The following is a 17,347-nucleotide window of genomic DNA, read 5'->3' on the forward strand; positions in this document are numbered from 1 at the left end:
CATAGGTCTACAACTAAGTTTCAGTTTGGAAACTAATCTAAAGAGAATAGTGTAAATACTACATTGACTATTAAAGTCCCAATTGTATAATGTGTTTAAGTATTTACATATATATTTATGCATGTATGTGTGTCGTAGCTGATATTAATAGTCTGCTTTCATATTATTTTTTTCCATTTATTGTATTTTTCTTTAATCCAAATCTAATGTTAAGCAGAGAAAAGATAATTTTGTTGCCTTTTTGGGAGACATAAATTATAAAATTTTATAAAAAAGATAAAATTTGCACAGAAAATAATGTCTAGCAAAAAAGGTTTTTTAAAAATTTTATATATTGTAAAATTGTGCAATTAAATTGACTATAAAGATATCTGGTTGCTTTGCAGTTAATTGTACTTACAAATAAAATTATCTTGTTAACTTTGTCTGGTATTTTTATACATTCATTTAATTTAAAAAGAATAGTTGCATATGTGTGTTAAAAATATTCGCCGAATTAAATATTAAGTATACGCACTAGACATGTATTTGTATTTGTTAAGTTAAAACCAGGAAGAGAAAATAAAAATCCTTGTATTAAAAAAATCAAATACAAGGATTTAGAGTAAAATTTTATTGAATATACTATTTAGTTCCTTAATTTTTTTTAGATTCTCTTTTTATACCCACCAATATTGTAGTATTGTAATTCATCGTAGTCGTAGACTCACAAAAGTTCAACATACTTACAGTCTAGGTTCTTATAATATTCTAAGATGATCTAGTCAAATACGAACGTCTGTTTGTTGGATGTACTGTATAGTGCAAACGGGAAAAGCAAGGATGTTGAAATTTATTCTAAAAAGTCCTTCCAAAATAAAGTTTGAACTCTTGAAAATATGTTTATTAAATTGCAATTGTGATCAAATAATATCCAACAGTATAAGTAGTTCGAATTAAAGTTAAAAAGGTAGTTTAACGGAGAGTTTGGTATATAAATAAGTCACATAAAAAGTACTCTTGCTCATATTATTTTGATATATGTATGTGGTAATCCAATAAGTGAGTTAATCGTAATAAAGAACTTCGAATAGAAATTCACTTTAAGTTTATAATATATTAAAAGATTCGGCTTGCCCGAATATAACACAGCTACTTTTCTATAATTTTATAATAACATTTTTATCAAAATTTCATTTATATTTGTAAGAATATATATTTTCATATTAAGTTTTATATTTAAAGAAATTAATAAACTTAAGAAAAACTTTTATTTTTCAAGCGAAAATATAAAACTAAAAAATTATTTCTCTTTTTCAATGGAAAAAATAAAACTCAAAAATAGTAATTATTTCTTGAACAAAAAATAAAAGAAGATTTATTTTAGATTAAAATTTTTTTGCTTGAAAAATAATTATTAAATTTAAAATTCCATATTAAAACTTATAAAGAGGGTTTTACATTTGCATTAATATCAGAATTTTATTGTCTATAATACAAAATAAAATTTGTTGCCAAAATGAATTAAAAAATTTTCATTCATGTATTATGAAACCTATTTTTTGGTTTTCAATTTCAAATTGATCATGATGAAAATTAAGGTGAAAAATAAAAGAAACCCAATTTACAAATCAAAACCTAAAAGAAAACAACAAAAAATTGTGTATTTTGTAAAGAAAAATATTTTAAATTTTTTTTCAAACCACAATATATTCTAGTAATAATTTAGACTACAAAACATATTTAAATAATACTTTGTACTAATACAAAATCAGATAATGTAAAGTACCTTTAAGAGTTACTGTCTCTGGTTAAAAATATAAAATTCATAGAAAAAATCAAAACCCTGAGACTAAGTTAAGCATTTGTAAATTAGTGAGCAGCGCTGACTACGAATCTGACCTTAGAATGTCTACACCAGATTTGGGATTTGAAATATCGTGTCGTAAATTTTTAGAAAATACCACTTTTGAGACTTTATAACACTGCCAAGACAAGTTGTTCAAGTTTGTTCTATTATTTTTCATTCGATATATATCTACACCTAACTCTTGAAAACTAACCTAAATTGTGCTATGTAAATATTGTCTATGATAAACAGAAATATAGGATTTACACATCACAGACTATATTTCAATTGACACAAAATCACTTTCTAATTTCACCTAATGATGTCTGTCCATCCGTAAACTTACCAACTAAAATAGGCTTTATAACAACTCAGTCAGTTATTTTAATGTAAAAAAAATGATATGTAAAATCAAAGCAAATTATTGTTGGCGATGAAAAACGTTTTGATTATAATGACCTTAAATGAAAATCATACGTGGAAATGCTCTGTATTTGATGGTTCTACAGAGTGCTGATAAATGCAAGTATGCCAAATACAACCGATTTCTTTTATATGAGCATTGGTAGACAACTCTCAGAATACGCGGCTAGACATGAAAGCGTAACATTGTGCTTAATTAAATACTTGTTAGAATCTATTTAAAAAGTAATAGTTAAGAAGTAACTACTCATCATAGATTAATAGATGACAAGATATTTATCTGTGACTGCTCGAATAGATAGCACTTGTATACACTTATATTATAATACATTCTCCTAGCAACAATAAAAAATACATGGACAAGGAGTTTTACACAATTACATTAGTTTTTACGGCTGTTTTCTCACTACACTAATTTATTTCGAAATAAACATAAAAAATATTTATTTTTAAGAATATTTTATTTTAACATTTACAAGCATACATTTACAAATGTTTATATATTTGTGAAGTTTTATGCATACTCGTAAAAATATTTATAAAAAATGCTATAAAAAAGAAACATTTAAATAAAACAAATTTCTGTTCTTTATAACAAATCGGTAAAAGTATTATACAACATCGCTGTATACGTCGAAAATTAAAAAAAAATACTCAAGCTAACTTTACAGTTGTGTTATTCAACTCACTTAATATAGTGTAAATGCTGTATTACACTTAAACGTTTTACACTTACTTATAACACTAACGAAAAAATTATTACATGTCAGTCATGTCACTCTGTCATACAAATGTGTGTATACATTATATAGAACGCAGTTAAAAAAAAACAATTACAAACAGTCAACTGTTTTAAAAACTAAGTATAAAACATTTTATGTTGAAATAAGTTGTGCAACATTTCACAACAAGCCCCTATCACATAAACATACGCACATATATATATATATATATGTATATAAGCCTGAACTTGTTGTAATGTATAAAAAAGTTTTAAATTTCCTTAACCCTTGCTGACAGGAAAACATGCGTTTCCATGGAAATATATGAAAATATAAAAGTTGAAAAAATTTCCTGTCTTTTGTTAGCTGGTGTTTTTTAATTAAAATAAATTGTTTTTAATAAAAAAAACTAAAAGTTATTTAAGAGAACAATTGAAAAGTGTAAAAAGGTGCTAAAGGTGTAAAAATGCCTTAAAGCTAGTAACAAAACGGTTAAAAATAGATTTGTTAAATACTTATGTCCTTTGTAGGTTTAATTATGCCACAAGCCTGCGTTCCGTTTACATACTTCGTTTACAACTCAGCAACCAATATGTTGTCTGAAAATGCGTTTTATGTGTTAAACCAAATAACACGGCCATATTCATGTGGCTTTCGGGTCAATGTTGCAGCCCACATGTGTTTACAACATGCTAAACTATTTATGTGTGCAAAAGTTTAAGGAAATTGTTAGTACTACATATAGTAGTGGTTGCAGTTTTATGTTTTATGTCATATTTGCTTAATAGCAGTAGAATTTTATGATTTTCAAAAAAAAAAAACTTATAAAAGATTTAAAGAATTTAAAATTTTAGATAAAGATTAAATAATATTGATTTCATTGTACAGTTAAATAATTTTAAAATTAAAATCATCACACTGAAGCTGCAAATGCATTAATAAAGTACTTAATAAAGTACTTCTATGTAACAGAACGATATGTAGTAGTCATTGAAAACTATTTTGATACTTTAAAACTCATTACCATGTTTTTGCTGTAAACCCAGAGAAAACTACTTATAGACGCAGTATTTTTTTTTTTTTTTTTTTTGCAGGTCATCGTAGTAGGTTCTTATCAAACTTCCTATTTGTTAGCGATTGTAATAATAACTTGCCTCCAATGTTATACTTATGTTAAAATTTTCACTAAAAATGCTGTTATTTTTTTTTTGCAAATTTTTGCATTTTAACTCCTTACTTTTCAATAAAAGTTTTTGCTAGATACTTACTATGACGATTAAACATATGTAGATGTTGTTTATAACATTTATATTAAATTATATTCAGGTTTTTAATTAAATTTTCTACATACCAGAATTGCAACTGACAATGTGTATTGCAGAAACAAAGGTCTTTTACATAAAATGTTTACTTAACTTCTCAATGTTATCGTTGTCGTTAAACTCAAAAACCACCTAAGTAGACTTAAGAACGAATTGAGTTATGAATAAAATTCTTCATATCTCATGTTTGTAACGCACAACAATATTGGTCCTATTCTTACCTTAAAATATACCAATGGGCTCAGAATTATTTTCTGAATCGATTTAGATATGTCCATCCGTCTGTCCGTCCGTTCAGATGGATAGGGGCCTGTACCTTGCGCACAAGGTTTACAAAGCCAGCCAGCCGTACAGACAGATGGACGGACATGTATTAATCGACTCAAAAAATGATTCTGAATCGATCGGTATACTTGAAGGTGGTTATTAGACCGATATTTTTGTGTGTTACAAACATCAGCACAAACGTATAATACCATCCCCACTATAGTGGTATAGGGTATAATAATAATTCAAATTATTTCCAACGTAAGTGCGATTGTGCCGCACCAAAAACTGTAGTACCCATCTTCAATGTATCTCCTGTGTATAATTACATCAGCTAACTACTGTTGTCACAATTTTTGTATATTCTTAAGGGGCGTCAGCGCCCGGTCAAAAAAACTGAAAAAATCAAAATTGGAAAAAAAAATCTGGTGACAAATTTCAACAACTATATTCCAATCTGTTAAGTGATGTCACACGGATAAGCTTGTAAAGAATTTATCTCCTTTATCTCTTTAATTAGTATAATAACGAAGTCTTGTGTACATAATCCTGTAAAAAATTTACTTGACAATTTAAATTTAGCGAAGTTATTAACAATTTAATTTAATTTGATATTTGCTCATATGCATATGTAAACAAACTTTAAATTTATGTAATGTATGTATACAATTACCATGTCATCATCATTACTGTGAACTTGATTTTGATTGGTAAACATTCATGTGTAAATATTTTGCAATCATTTAAGTATGTAAAATGTACATTGTACATGAAATTAAATAATCTTATGTTTTTGAAATTTTCTAGTAAATTTATTAAAAGCATAAATACATACAAACATATATTCTGATCTCAATATTCATATAAATTTAAAAAAATGCGATCGTCATAACTTTAATGAAAGTAGTTTCGTAGATATAAGTAAGCCCACATATCAAAATAATAAAATATTTTTTTTTCCTTTTTTAAATTTTTAATTACGAAGTAAATGTAGTTTTACCCTTAAAACTTTGCAAGCTATTTAAAACTCAAATACCACACAACTCTGAAAGTAACAATATGTAAATATGATTATCAAATTATAAAAGCACATTAGGTAAATGCAATGTGTTTTTCAACAACAAGACCAGCAGTTTTAATATAAAATTTTGGAAGCTTCAATTACTTTATCAGCGTTTTGTATCCATATTACCTTAAAGTAGTTTTAACATTGGGCTTAAATCTGTTTCGAACACTTTATGCCTCTTATTGTTAACGGGTTTCAAAATGCTAAAAAGATTGAAATACATGAAAAAATACTTCTGTGTACTATTACTTGGGACAGCGAAAAAAATAATTAATTTAAGATAAAAATAATTTACTTAATTTACTTAATTTATTCAAAATTTAAATTTGCTTTTCAAATCATTACCTCAGTTTGTTTAAATCAATTTCCCTCACTTAATATTTTAATCGATTACAATAGAAGAAAGTGTTTATTAAATTAGCATAAAAATACAACAAATTAAATGCCAATTAATCATTTTGTGACACCTTAATTTGTGTAGAAAAAAAAAACGCATGCTGTTAAACCCACTTCAAACACATCAGATATTTTAAACAATCAATCGCAGTGATATTGTCACCCAACCACAGTTAAAGTGAATATTTAAATACGCCATTGTTACGCTATGAATGCCATAACCATCCATTGCTATTTTTTCTGTTAGATACTCATTGATTAATTATAAAATTGAAAAAGAATGGAAATTAATTTAAAAAAATTCTGAGAACTTATTTTGAGCTAATGTTTATTAAAGAAGTATTTTAATGGATTTTCATTAGATTACATTAACACGAAATTTTAGTCTGTAAGTTGGTTAGTTAGCTAGTTAGTTAGGTAGTTAGTGAGTTACTTAGTAAGTTGGTTAGTTAGTTATTTAGTTAGTTAGGTAGTTAGTTAGTTAGTTGGTTAGTTAGTTAGTTAGTTAGTTAGTTAGTTAGTTAGTTAGTTAGTTAGTTAGTTAGTTAGTTAGTTAGTTAGTTAGTTAGTTAGTTAGTTAGTTAGTTAGTTAGTTAATTAGTTAGTTAGCTAGTTAGTTAGTTAGTTAATTAGTTAGTTAGTTAATTTGTTAGTTAGTTAGTTAGTTAGTTAGTTAGTTAGTTAGTTAGTTAGTTAGTTAGTTAGTTAGTTAGTTAGTTAGTTAGTTAGTTAGTTAGTTAGTTAGTTAGTTAGTTATTTAGTTAGTTAGTTAGTTAGTTAGTTAGTTATTTAGTTAGTTAGTTAGTTAGTTAGTTAGTTAGTTAGTTAGTTAGTTAGTTATTTAGTTAGTTAGTTAGTTAGTTAGTTAGTTAGTTAGTTAGTTAGTTAGTTAGTTAGTTAGTTAGTTAGTTAGTTAGTTAGTTAATTAGATAGTTAATTAGTTAGTTAGTTAGTTAGTTAGTTAGTTAGTTAGTTAGTTAGTTAGTTAGTTAGTTAGCTAGTTAGCTAGTTAGGTAGTTAGTTTGTAAAAGAAAGAGGTAGAACGCTAAAATTGCACACAAATATTTATAACTGGTCACACCATTCATATCAATACACATTCAGAAAATAACTTCAACACACTATCACTTCTTTCCCTTCAGTGTAAGAAGGAAATACATTTTCTAAATCGACTTCTCAATAGTTTAAAAACTCTTCCATATCAGAAACAATTCTTAATATATTTTCTTTTAGTAGAAATCAACATAAAAATTCATCAACGTATCCAAAGCAAAGAAAAGGCGTAAAAAAAATTAAAATAAAAATCAATGAACTAAATAACATCCTTTTTCTAACATTTGCTCTGCTTTAGTAAGTACACTTTTTACATTATAAAATTTTGAAACGACATTTTTCTTTTACATTATGTTTTCTTCCATGTTTTTTTTTTTTTTTTTTTGAAAAGAAAGTAAAAATACAAACAATAGTGGACCTCAAGAATGATGTTGATTGCTTGCTTAACAGTTGAATGTTCATTGTTGTATGTGTTAATGGGAAAAATTCCTTAACCAAGTTAAGAAAGCAAATTCCATTGTTATTACTAAATATTAACGACAATTGACTTATCTAGCCAGTCATTTACTTTATATTGAGGAGATGAAAACTGAATTAAATTGAAATATTTATAAATTTATTTTGAAGATGACAAAAGTTAAATGTTTTTTTTTTAATATTTATGAATTTAATATGTGTAGATATTAGGGACATTTTATTTAAAGTTTTGTGTTCTTTAAAATAGTTTTTGCATATTCATTAAGCATATTGATTTGTCATGTTCAACAAAAAATTTCTTTACACTTGTTTGCGTTTATGAAAAATCCTTTACAATATGTTAAATACTTAGTAGAAAAGAAACCTATACTCCATCAGGACTTAAAAACAACCGAGCAAAAAAGCGTAAAGCTTAGAAAAAAAAAGAAAAACAACAACTCAACTAAAAAAAGGATCTAAAGTGAGACAACAATAATACCCTTATAAACATGTCAATCATGTGAGTATTGAGTAGGATTTAATGACATCTCTCATTTCGTACCATTAACACATGTTTCGTTGGCCCTTTTTTTTGTTTTTTGTTGTTATTTTATAGTTTTGGTCCTTATTTTTTGTGCTGTGTTGTAAAAATGGTAGCTTTGGTGGTTTGGGAAATAAAAATGTCAATAGTTTATTTTCAAATAAATGTTTATGAATATTTTTCTGTTTTGCATGTTGGTTCATTTCGTTGTCAAATGTTCTGGTAAAAACAATGTTTTTTTTTCTTTTCTTATAAATGTGTGTAAATAAGCAAATCATTTGTTTTAAGAGAAGGGTCCTTTGTTATATACGTATTAAAGGGTTCAATATCTTAAAGTTAAATAATTTCAACATTTATTTTATTCAACATGATTTTGTTTTTAAATAATAATTTAAAGAATTTAAAGTCAGTCATTTTTAATGCTTTTGATAAATTTATAACTATTAAAATTTGATTAGCAATATTGTCAAAAGTTGAAAAATCGAAGTTATTAGGAAGTAAAATTATAGAATACAACAAATTTGACACGCATTATCAATTAACTCCAAAATAAAATTGGTTTGATTCCAAAATAATCAGTATAAAATAATATACCTTCAACTTTAAAATGGATAATGATAAATGTTTTTCCTTTGGAATTACTTCGAACAAATTTTGCGATTCATTTTCAATTCATATTATAGTTGGTTATATCTATAGTTACCTTATTAAATTAATGGAATACATATAAAGAAATTACTTAGTGATTTCTAAACGATAGTACAAAAGCAAAAAATTTTAACTTAAATGTTTTATTAAATATATATTAAATATAAAAACTTAACATTTACTTGATTTATTTCATTTTAAAAAAGTTTCTATTAAAAACCGCTTTGTGATTCCAAACCAAATCCACTGTAAGGTACTCATACTTCTATGATACACTTTGGTTCTTGTACTCATTTACAAACTACAACACCCATCACCGATGTCTACTCTTTTAATGTTTACTTTTAAATTTTATAATTTAAGAGAGTTTTACTCTAAAGTTATTTATTTATTATTTGATAAATTATTAAAAGAGTTACCATTGTATATTAATTTTAGAGTACAGTTGTGTGAAAAATATACCGATTTTATGCTGATGTTTGTAACGCATAAAAAATAGTACTATAACTATCTTAAAGAATACCGATCGATTCCTAATCATTTTCTCAGTCGATTTATCGATGTCCATTCAAAAAAGATTTGAAGGAATGTGGAAAACACCAAGGACGAAGCCTATTTAAAACGGTTAAAATCGGTCTATTATTTCACTTAGAAAAGGGCTTTTGAGCTAATGATTATATTTTATATAAATGTATCTCGATGAAAGTTCAACGTACACTTAAAGAGCAATATGGCAACCCTGTAATTATCTTTCTTGTTAAAATCAGTTTTGCTTTATTTTGATAGAATCAGTATTAGTCTAGAAGTGTTTTAATACGGTTATAACATTTGTTCTCATTAAAAAAAATTATTAATATAGCATAAGTTGATTTTATTATTTACTACAACAAATTTATAAACAATAAACTTTAAATTGGTAACAAAATGCAATCTTTGGAACCTATAAATGTAAGTATGAAATTTACTTTTAGAAAATTAAACAAAAATATTTACTTGCAAGATAAGAAAAAGTCTAAAGAGTATTGTGTGTGTAGAAAGAGATAAAAATTGAGAGTAGTACTCTCCAAGTAATAAAAAAAATATTTACTCTTAAAAACATATAAATACTTTGGCTTCTGATCAAGCTACCTACATAAAATCTCAATTCACACTACATGTAAAGGAAAGAGTGCTATAATAATTTCAATTTTCTTTATATATATTTTTTAAATTCACAGTACAGCGAAATAAGCATTAAAGTTCCCTGGGGTCATATAAGTGGTCGCTGGTATGGTGATCAAATGGAAAGACCAATCTTAGCCCTACATGGTTGGCTAGATAGTTGTGGAACATTTGCAAAGTTAGCTCCTCTAATTGCTCCATATCGTAGTATACTCTGCATAGATTTACCCGGTCATGGTCATTCCTCCCATTTACCAGTTGGCATGCTCTATCATAATATAGAATTCGTGCGTGTTATTCTACGCATAATGCAGACCTACAAATGGAAAACAGTTAGTTTAATGGGTCATTCTATGGGTGGTTCGGTATGCTTTCATTTTGCTGCCTTCTATCCGGATCGTGTTGATATGGTCATTAGTTTGGATATAATCAAAAACTATTACTGGGAACCACATATATATCCCTCCGTAATAAGACATTCCATTGAAAAAGCTTTAGTTGACAATGAACGCCTACAAAGAGATAATCCCTCAGAGCCACCTAGTTACTCATTTGCAGAATGTGAACAACTTTTATATGAGGGTTCTTTAGAATCGGTAGAATTGAAAAACTGTAAATATATATTGGAGCGTAATATACAAAGATCAGAATTATATCCAGATAAATTCTATTTTTCACGAGATGGTCGTTTAAAATACCTAAGTGAATTGAATCCCAATTGGGGTTTAAGTCTGGAAATGGCTAAACGAATTTGTGATCATTTTATACCTTATTTGGTTCTAAAAGGTGGTGAATCAAGAAATATAAGTGCTAAAGCTACACAATTAGATGAGTTTATGGTGAAAAATAATAAAAATTTTGAATGTCATATTTATCCCATGGGTACACATCACTTACATTTGAATAATCCTAAACCGGTGGCACAATTGATAATACAATTTTTGCATAAATTTGAAGAAAAAGATTCAAAATTTGAAAAATCTAAACTTTAGTTAATATTATATTTTACACTTAATTAATAAAATTTGTTTAATGTATGTATATTTTATATAGTCACATACATATGTATGTAAATTTTATTATATTTTTGCAATATTTAATTTTATATTTTTATATTTTATATATGTACTTATTAAGTAATAATAGGTGTTTGTATAATCTGAGTAAGATTATTTATTAAAATCAATCGTTCATATTGGTTTCTCTTTAGTTAAGTATTTTTATCTCTTTCTGTTTTTATTAGAGATCAATAAACCACTCATAAAATATGTTATTTCTTTTTTTGCACTCTTTTATTAAGAGACTAAATGTTTGTTCTCTTAAAAATGTCCATTATACATATTCGGCTACGCTGAATCATAAATACACTTCACCTAACTATTTTTAGATATTTAACAAATAGTTAAAGTTTAAATGTTGCTTTCGTAATATAATTTTGATTAGGTCCTTAAATGTGCTATGGGCATATCCAAAAAAATAAGGTATTATTAAGATATAGTTATTTGTTATTGAATTATTCTCTCTTAAGTTATTTTTCGAAAAATGTTCTTATTGGATATTTATTTAATATAAATTATAAAACATGTGGATTAAGTGACTATAGTAAGTGGATTTTATATTAGGACTTTGCTCAATTATGAACTGATACGGGAAAATGTTCTAGATTGATTTATATGTACACAAAGCATGATCAAGTAGAATTTTCGGCGTCATGAAATAACTCCCCAAAACAAAAATGAAATTATGAAATAATTCCTCAAAATTCACAAATGAAATATATTCCTAAAAATATTTTTTGGGGAGTTATTTCATTATATTACATTTATCACACGAAATAATATAATATATATGTCTGATAGCCAGCATCCAGCCGGGCACAAGGGTTTTATCCTCTGGGGTACATTGGACACCGGCTTCGCTAAGAATACACTCTCTCTGTATCAAGAGTTTTCAGCCTTATGTCGGCTATTTAGGAAATCTTTAGTAAGTGAAGCCGTTGTTGGACATACCATAGAGTAGAAAGTCATTGCGCTCGGCCGCAGGCCTGCTATTAAGGGAATTTTTATTATGCGATTAAACTGAAATGCATTAAACATTGAAGTCCTACTCGAAAGTATGAGCGACCTACTTTTTTTTAGAAATGTCACTGAAACCGACTTGTTCCATAATTCGTTATTTTTAAATGGGAACTTATTTCATTTTAAAATTACGGATTTGTTTCATTTGAAATAAATCTCCAAAAAATAGGGTGTTATTTCATTTTAATTTAGGAAGTTATTTCATTTCATTGGGACTTTTATTCATTTTTCAATTGGGGAATTATTTCATAATGAAACAAGTCCCCAAATTTGAGGACTTATTTCATTTTTGTTTTGGGGAGTTATTTCGTGGGGAGTTATTTCATGACGCCTTTTAGAGTGAGTATACATACACAAATATATCGAATTATTTATCTTTCTTAATTAATTTGGAAAATTAAGTTATTTTAGGAAGTTATGACTATGGACCGATACCGATCTGTATTAAATATATTAAATATCTTTAGATTTATATTTAATTTTGTAGTGATAGCAATAGTTTTGAACAAGTTATTAAAAATAAATCCATTTTCGAAAATATGTACCAAAAGTTAAAAAAATAATTAAATTGTTTCAAGAATGTGTGAAATTTTTACTTATAACTTCATAATGAATATATATGGTAAATTTGGTTGATTACTTTAGCTTAGTCTTAACATGAACGATTTTTTGTCAGAGGACTAATAGAATCGGAATTTCATATGGACCCAGAATATACAGGTACACTTTGTTGGGTATAAGATAAATATTAACAGAATGACAGAAACTTATGAAGGTGTACTCTACATATACCACCATTGATGGTGGTGTAGAGTATAAAAATATCGGTAACAACTGATGTTGTTAATTTTTTTCTCTTAGTTATTTGTTTTAAGAGAATTTTCTACTATCTCTCACCAATTCCATTTTACAACAAATTCAAACTTGTTGTGAGAGAAAATTTTCCTAATTTTAAGAGTAATTTTTTAAAAGAGACCAATTATTAAAGAGAAAAATAAACACAACGTTGTCAACTAAGTGTTTTCACTACCGTTTTGGTGTTTTTTTTTTAAGTGGTTGCCATTAAAAATTTGAAAAAAGAAAAGCTGAAAATTTTTTATTCAAAATATAACATTTACGTTAAAAAGCTTTCTGGTTAATAAAACACATTTTACTTCAAGATTTATTTATTATTTCGCAATAAATTTAGACAAATTACTTACGGTATTGGCTCAAATCTGGAGTAAAAATTTTAATATATTTTAAAATTCTGGCAAGCCTTTTCTTAACTTATCGTTTTATTTACGAGAGATTATAGATTTATTATTTCTTTAGAATTTTGTCTAAAGGTAACAAATTTTTGTACCAGTAAGTTATCGTCAAAAATATGCTTGCCCTACTTTTTAATAATTTTTATTTTAAATATTTTTAAAGTCTATAAAAATGAACTCAAAAATTAAGGTAAATGATATTAACTTACAAGAAAATAACGAAATTATTAATTTCACTCTTCTAATTTTCAGAATCAAGAATTACGAATACCTGTACGTTCAGGCTACATAGCTGCCTGCTGGTATGGTAATCGGAATGAAAGACCTATTGTGGCTATGCATGGCTGGCAAGACAACGCGGGATCATTTGCTCTACTGGCTCCTAAGTTAAGTCAACATGTTGCAATTTTAGCTATAGATTTACCAGGTCATGGTAGATCTTCTCATTTTCCTACCGGTTTAATTTACCACACGTCCGATTATGTTAGAGTTATTAAAGAAATAATGACTTATTATAAATGGTCAAAAATATCACTTATTGGTCACTCAATGTCTTGTGCTGTTATCTATCATTTTGCTGCATTATTTCCCGAATTAGTAGATATTATAATCAGCATAGATGTTTTGCATACACGATATTTTACTTTGGATCAACAAATAAACACTTTAAATTTTTGTATAGAAAAATTTCTCATCGATACAGAACGTAAAGTGATAAACCAAATTCCTGATGTTGAACCACCTAACTATACATTTGCGGAATTAGAAAATATGATATATAAAGCCTCCGAAAGATCAGTGGACGTGGATAAAGCCAAATATATATTAGAACGTAATATAACTTTATCCAAAAAAGATTCTAATAAATATTATTTGTCCCGAGATGGTGGTATAAAATACCTGCTGGAAACCTATACAGAACCAAAGTTAACCGAACTAATGGCCAAGAGAATGTTTAACATTAAATGGTTGGTTTTAAGAGCAGAACATTCGTATCATTTAAATGAGCAACAGGCAACAACTAAGAGAATTTTAGAGATTCTTAAAGAAAATAATCCAAATTTCATTTTTAATAAAATACCGGGTGTAAAACATCACTGTCATTTAACGGATGTGGAAAAAGTAGAAGCATATATTGTGCCCTTTTTAAAAAAATATCGCCAAGTGGAATATTTGAATTATAGTGAAATAAGCAAATTGTAATTATGATTTTTATTTATATTTAATAAATGTTTTCTTATTATATTTGTAATAATTAGTTAATATCAAATTTTAATTCAATTACCACTTATAATACTAACATAATTAAAAAGTTATAGTCCAACATACTTTCCGTAATGATCCAATCCAATAAATTATTAAATAACACATACTTAATGATTCCCATAAAGGCTATTTTTACTTTTTTTATTAGGTTTGTCTGAAATTATTTAGAAATGTTCTTAAAAATCTGCAAAAATACGCCAAAAACAACATTTATTTTAGTTTAACTTTTGTCTGTTTCTTATTTCAAAACTAATAAAAAGCTTCTAAAAACAAAAGATTGATTGTCTCTATGGATATTTTTGTCGAATTGATGGAATGTTTTTTTTTCTCCATTCTTTAAAACTATGTTCTTCTATTTATATATTGTATTTTATTCTACAATTTTTTAACAGATTTGTACAAAGTTGTTGCCATTTATTTATTTATTTATTTATTTATTTATTTATTTATTTTTTGCTAATAGCATTGATCCTTGAACATGAACTGGTTGTTGATAAGAATGAAAAATAGTTCAAGTTTTTATGTTTCTTTTTGTCTGTTTGTTTGTAGTTTTGAAATTGAATAGAGGAATTCATCAATCAACCAGTATGTCTGTATTTGTTGTTGTTTTTCACTTCCTTTTTCTAAAAATCTCTAAAAAAATTCCAAAAACTATTCATACTAACACACATTCAATTAGTTATTGGTATTAATAAAATACATTTGTTTGAAAAAGAAAACTTTTTGTTTGTGAACAGTTGAAACCACGTAACTAATATGTTTTGCAAATACAAAATAGTTGCACAAATCTATTTTGCTATATCAATGAAAATTTATTAAATAATATAAAAAATTTTCAAAATACATCAAATTTCTTGAATATTAATAAAAAATGGCGACAAAAGAAACATACACAGAAAAAATTATCGGTAGTTTATTTTCAATTAATATGTTTTAATTTTCTTTATTTTTTATTTAAACAAATTTTTATTTGTCTTAATTATCTCGTTTTTTTGAAACTGTTTGAAACTAAAGTGTAAAATTTTGATTAAATTTTTAATTAATTCAATTAATTTTTTAATTGATTGAAAAATTTTTTCTGGCCTTCTTTTCCATTTTAGATTTTTTTTAAATATTTTATTTTGAATTTTTGTGCTAGCAATATTTATAATTCTTAAATAGTCCATAAAATTTTAGGCATATAATATTCAAGTTTCTTTACAATTTATGAAACACTTTATATGTTAAATTGTGTCAATAAAGTGATAATTTTTGAAAATGCTGAACGCATTGTTAAAGGTCTAGTATTCCTTTAACGTTGTGTGTAATCGATTAATAATTTGATTGTTTGAATCACCATCTTAATTGATTTATAAAAAATTCTCTATCAAACAGTTTAATTTATTTGATTAATAATTTAATAAAAAATCAATTTTATATTTATTAAATATTTAATTTATACAATTAATGAATTAATCAATTTTAAATCTTGTCTCAATTATTGACATTTATTGTTCTGATTAATTCATTATTTGGAAAAAAAATATATATTTTTACTTTTTTACAAATTTGGTAATTGATATCATCATTTTGGTTATAGGTGCAAAACTTGCTTGATACAATTATTTTGATAATTAAAACTCATTTTCAGTTTTTTCTGTGTATGCATAATTTTTCTAAAAAAATAATGAAAAATAGGAAGAAGTTAGTATAAGGTACTTGTATAAGGATCTCAAATGAAGGAATCACTCCAATCAATAAAAGGTGCAGAAGTAAAACAGTTTAAATTGTTTATTCAAAAAAGAAAAAAGAAGAACATGTAAACTTTTTATACATTACCTAGCTAAATCGTATTGCAATCGTAAATTAAATACAAAATCATCCTAATCGTGTAAGATAACACAAATATTAGGGCTTATTTTGATACCAAAATCTGGAAAGAATATTTGTTAATTTAATCCTTTTATAAAAAATATTAAACATATTTTTTCATATCAATTAAAGAATTAAATGAATAAATATTATGCAGTTATTTTCCAGTTATGTTTTTATTATTAAGATTTTTAAATCGCTGTATATATTTTTTTATCATTTTGTTTTTTTTTTCGTATTTATTGCATTAAAAAGTGTTTCAAGGGTCATCCTAATGCACCCACATATATTTAGTATTGACATTTTTTAGAAATATTTATATTAATATTATTAAAAAAAAGTTAGAATGCATAGTCGGCTATGGCCGATAACATCAGTGTTTAATTTAGTAAAAAAATGTTAATTAGTTTTTTACCATGATTATTGATCTTCAAGTAACTTTTACAAGAGGCTTTGTATGGGGGCTAGTGTCAAATGAGGTCCATTCTTTTCAAAAGCGCTTGTTTAAGACAAAAATAGGTACACATGTCAAATTTCATAATAATTCTTGTCTTTAGCAAATACCCTTCTTTTCGAGGACGAAAAGTAAATAGGGCTCTAGCTTATAAACATGTTCAAAAATCGGCAAAAATTAGTTCTATATAAGTCTAAATAATACTATCAATTTTTTTAATTATTGTGATTTATTTGACACAAGTTCCTATACAAAGTTCCCTTCAGAAAATAACTTGAAAGTAAAAAACTAATTATAAACGCTAATATCACGATGAAATTCTGCATAAAAAAACTATAATGCAGAGGTCCCTCTACCAAAATTTACAAAATTTTTTATTTATTTATTTTTGTATATATTTTGGTCAACAAATTATTAATATATTTCTAAATTAAGGTAAAAATCAAAATGAATGCTCTATTTTTTCAAAAATAATCCACACTGATCTAGAGTATCATATGGTTGGCCATGACCGACTATACATACTGATTTTGATGTTGAAATTATTTTTACAGCATTTTACAAG

The 17,347-nt window shown here is 26.0% G+C and overlaps 2 protein-coding genes across 3 annotated transcripts in view; both read left to right on the forward strand.

The window, feature by feature from the left end:
- Positions 1 to 10,924, forward strand: part of LOC111690859 (probable serine hydrolase) — a 58,153-nt gene extending 47,229 nt beyond the window's left edge. Inside the window, exons 1-2 of one of the 2 annotated variants that reach the window (XM_023453435.2) lie at positions 9,505 to 9,670; positions 9,940 to 10,924. In XM_023453435.2, coding sequence (XP_023309203.2) covers positions 9,647 to 9,670; positions 9,940 to 10,875 — 960 coding nt within the window. In that variant the 5' untranslated portion in view covers positions 9,505 to 9,646 and the 3' untranslated portion in view covers positions 10,876 to 10,924. Of the gene's footprint in view, positions 1 to 9,504; positions 9,671 to 9,939 lie in introns of those variants that run through there. The other variant, XM_046952852.1, reaches the window with a different exon arrangement.
- A 300-nt stretch (positions 10,925 to 11,224) lies between these two features.
- LOC111690860 (probable serine hydrolase) lies at positions 11,225 to 14,474 on the forward strand. Its single transcript, XM_023453437.2, has 2 exons — positions 11,225 to 13,401; positions 13,464 to 14,474. Exons 1-2 carry the CDS (start codon positions 13,384 to 13,386, stop codon positions 14,412 to 14,414), a joined length of 969 nt encoding a protein of 322 aa, XP_023309205.2. The 5' UTR covers positions 11,225 to 13,383; the 3' UTR covers positions 14,415 to 14,474.
- The last annotated feature ends 2,873 nt before the right edge of the window (positions 14,475 to 17,347 follow it).

This window comes from Lucilia cuprina, chromosome 5 (assembly GCF_022045245.1).
Source record: "Lucilia cuprina isolate Lc7/37 chromosome 5, ASM2204524v1, whole genome shotgun sequence".
Lineage (NCBI taxonomy): Eukaryota > Metazoa > Arthropoda > Insecta > Diptera > Calliphoridae > Lucilia > Lucilia cuprina.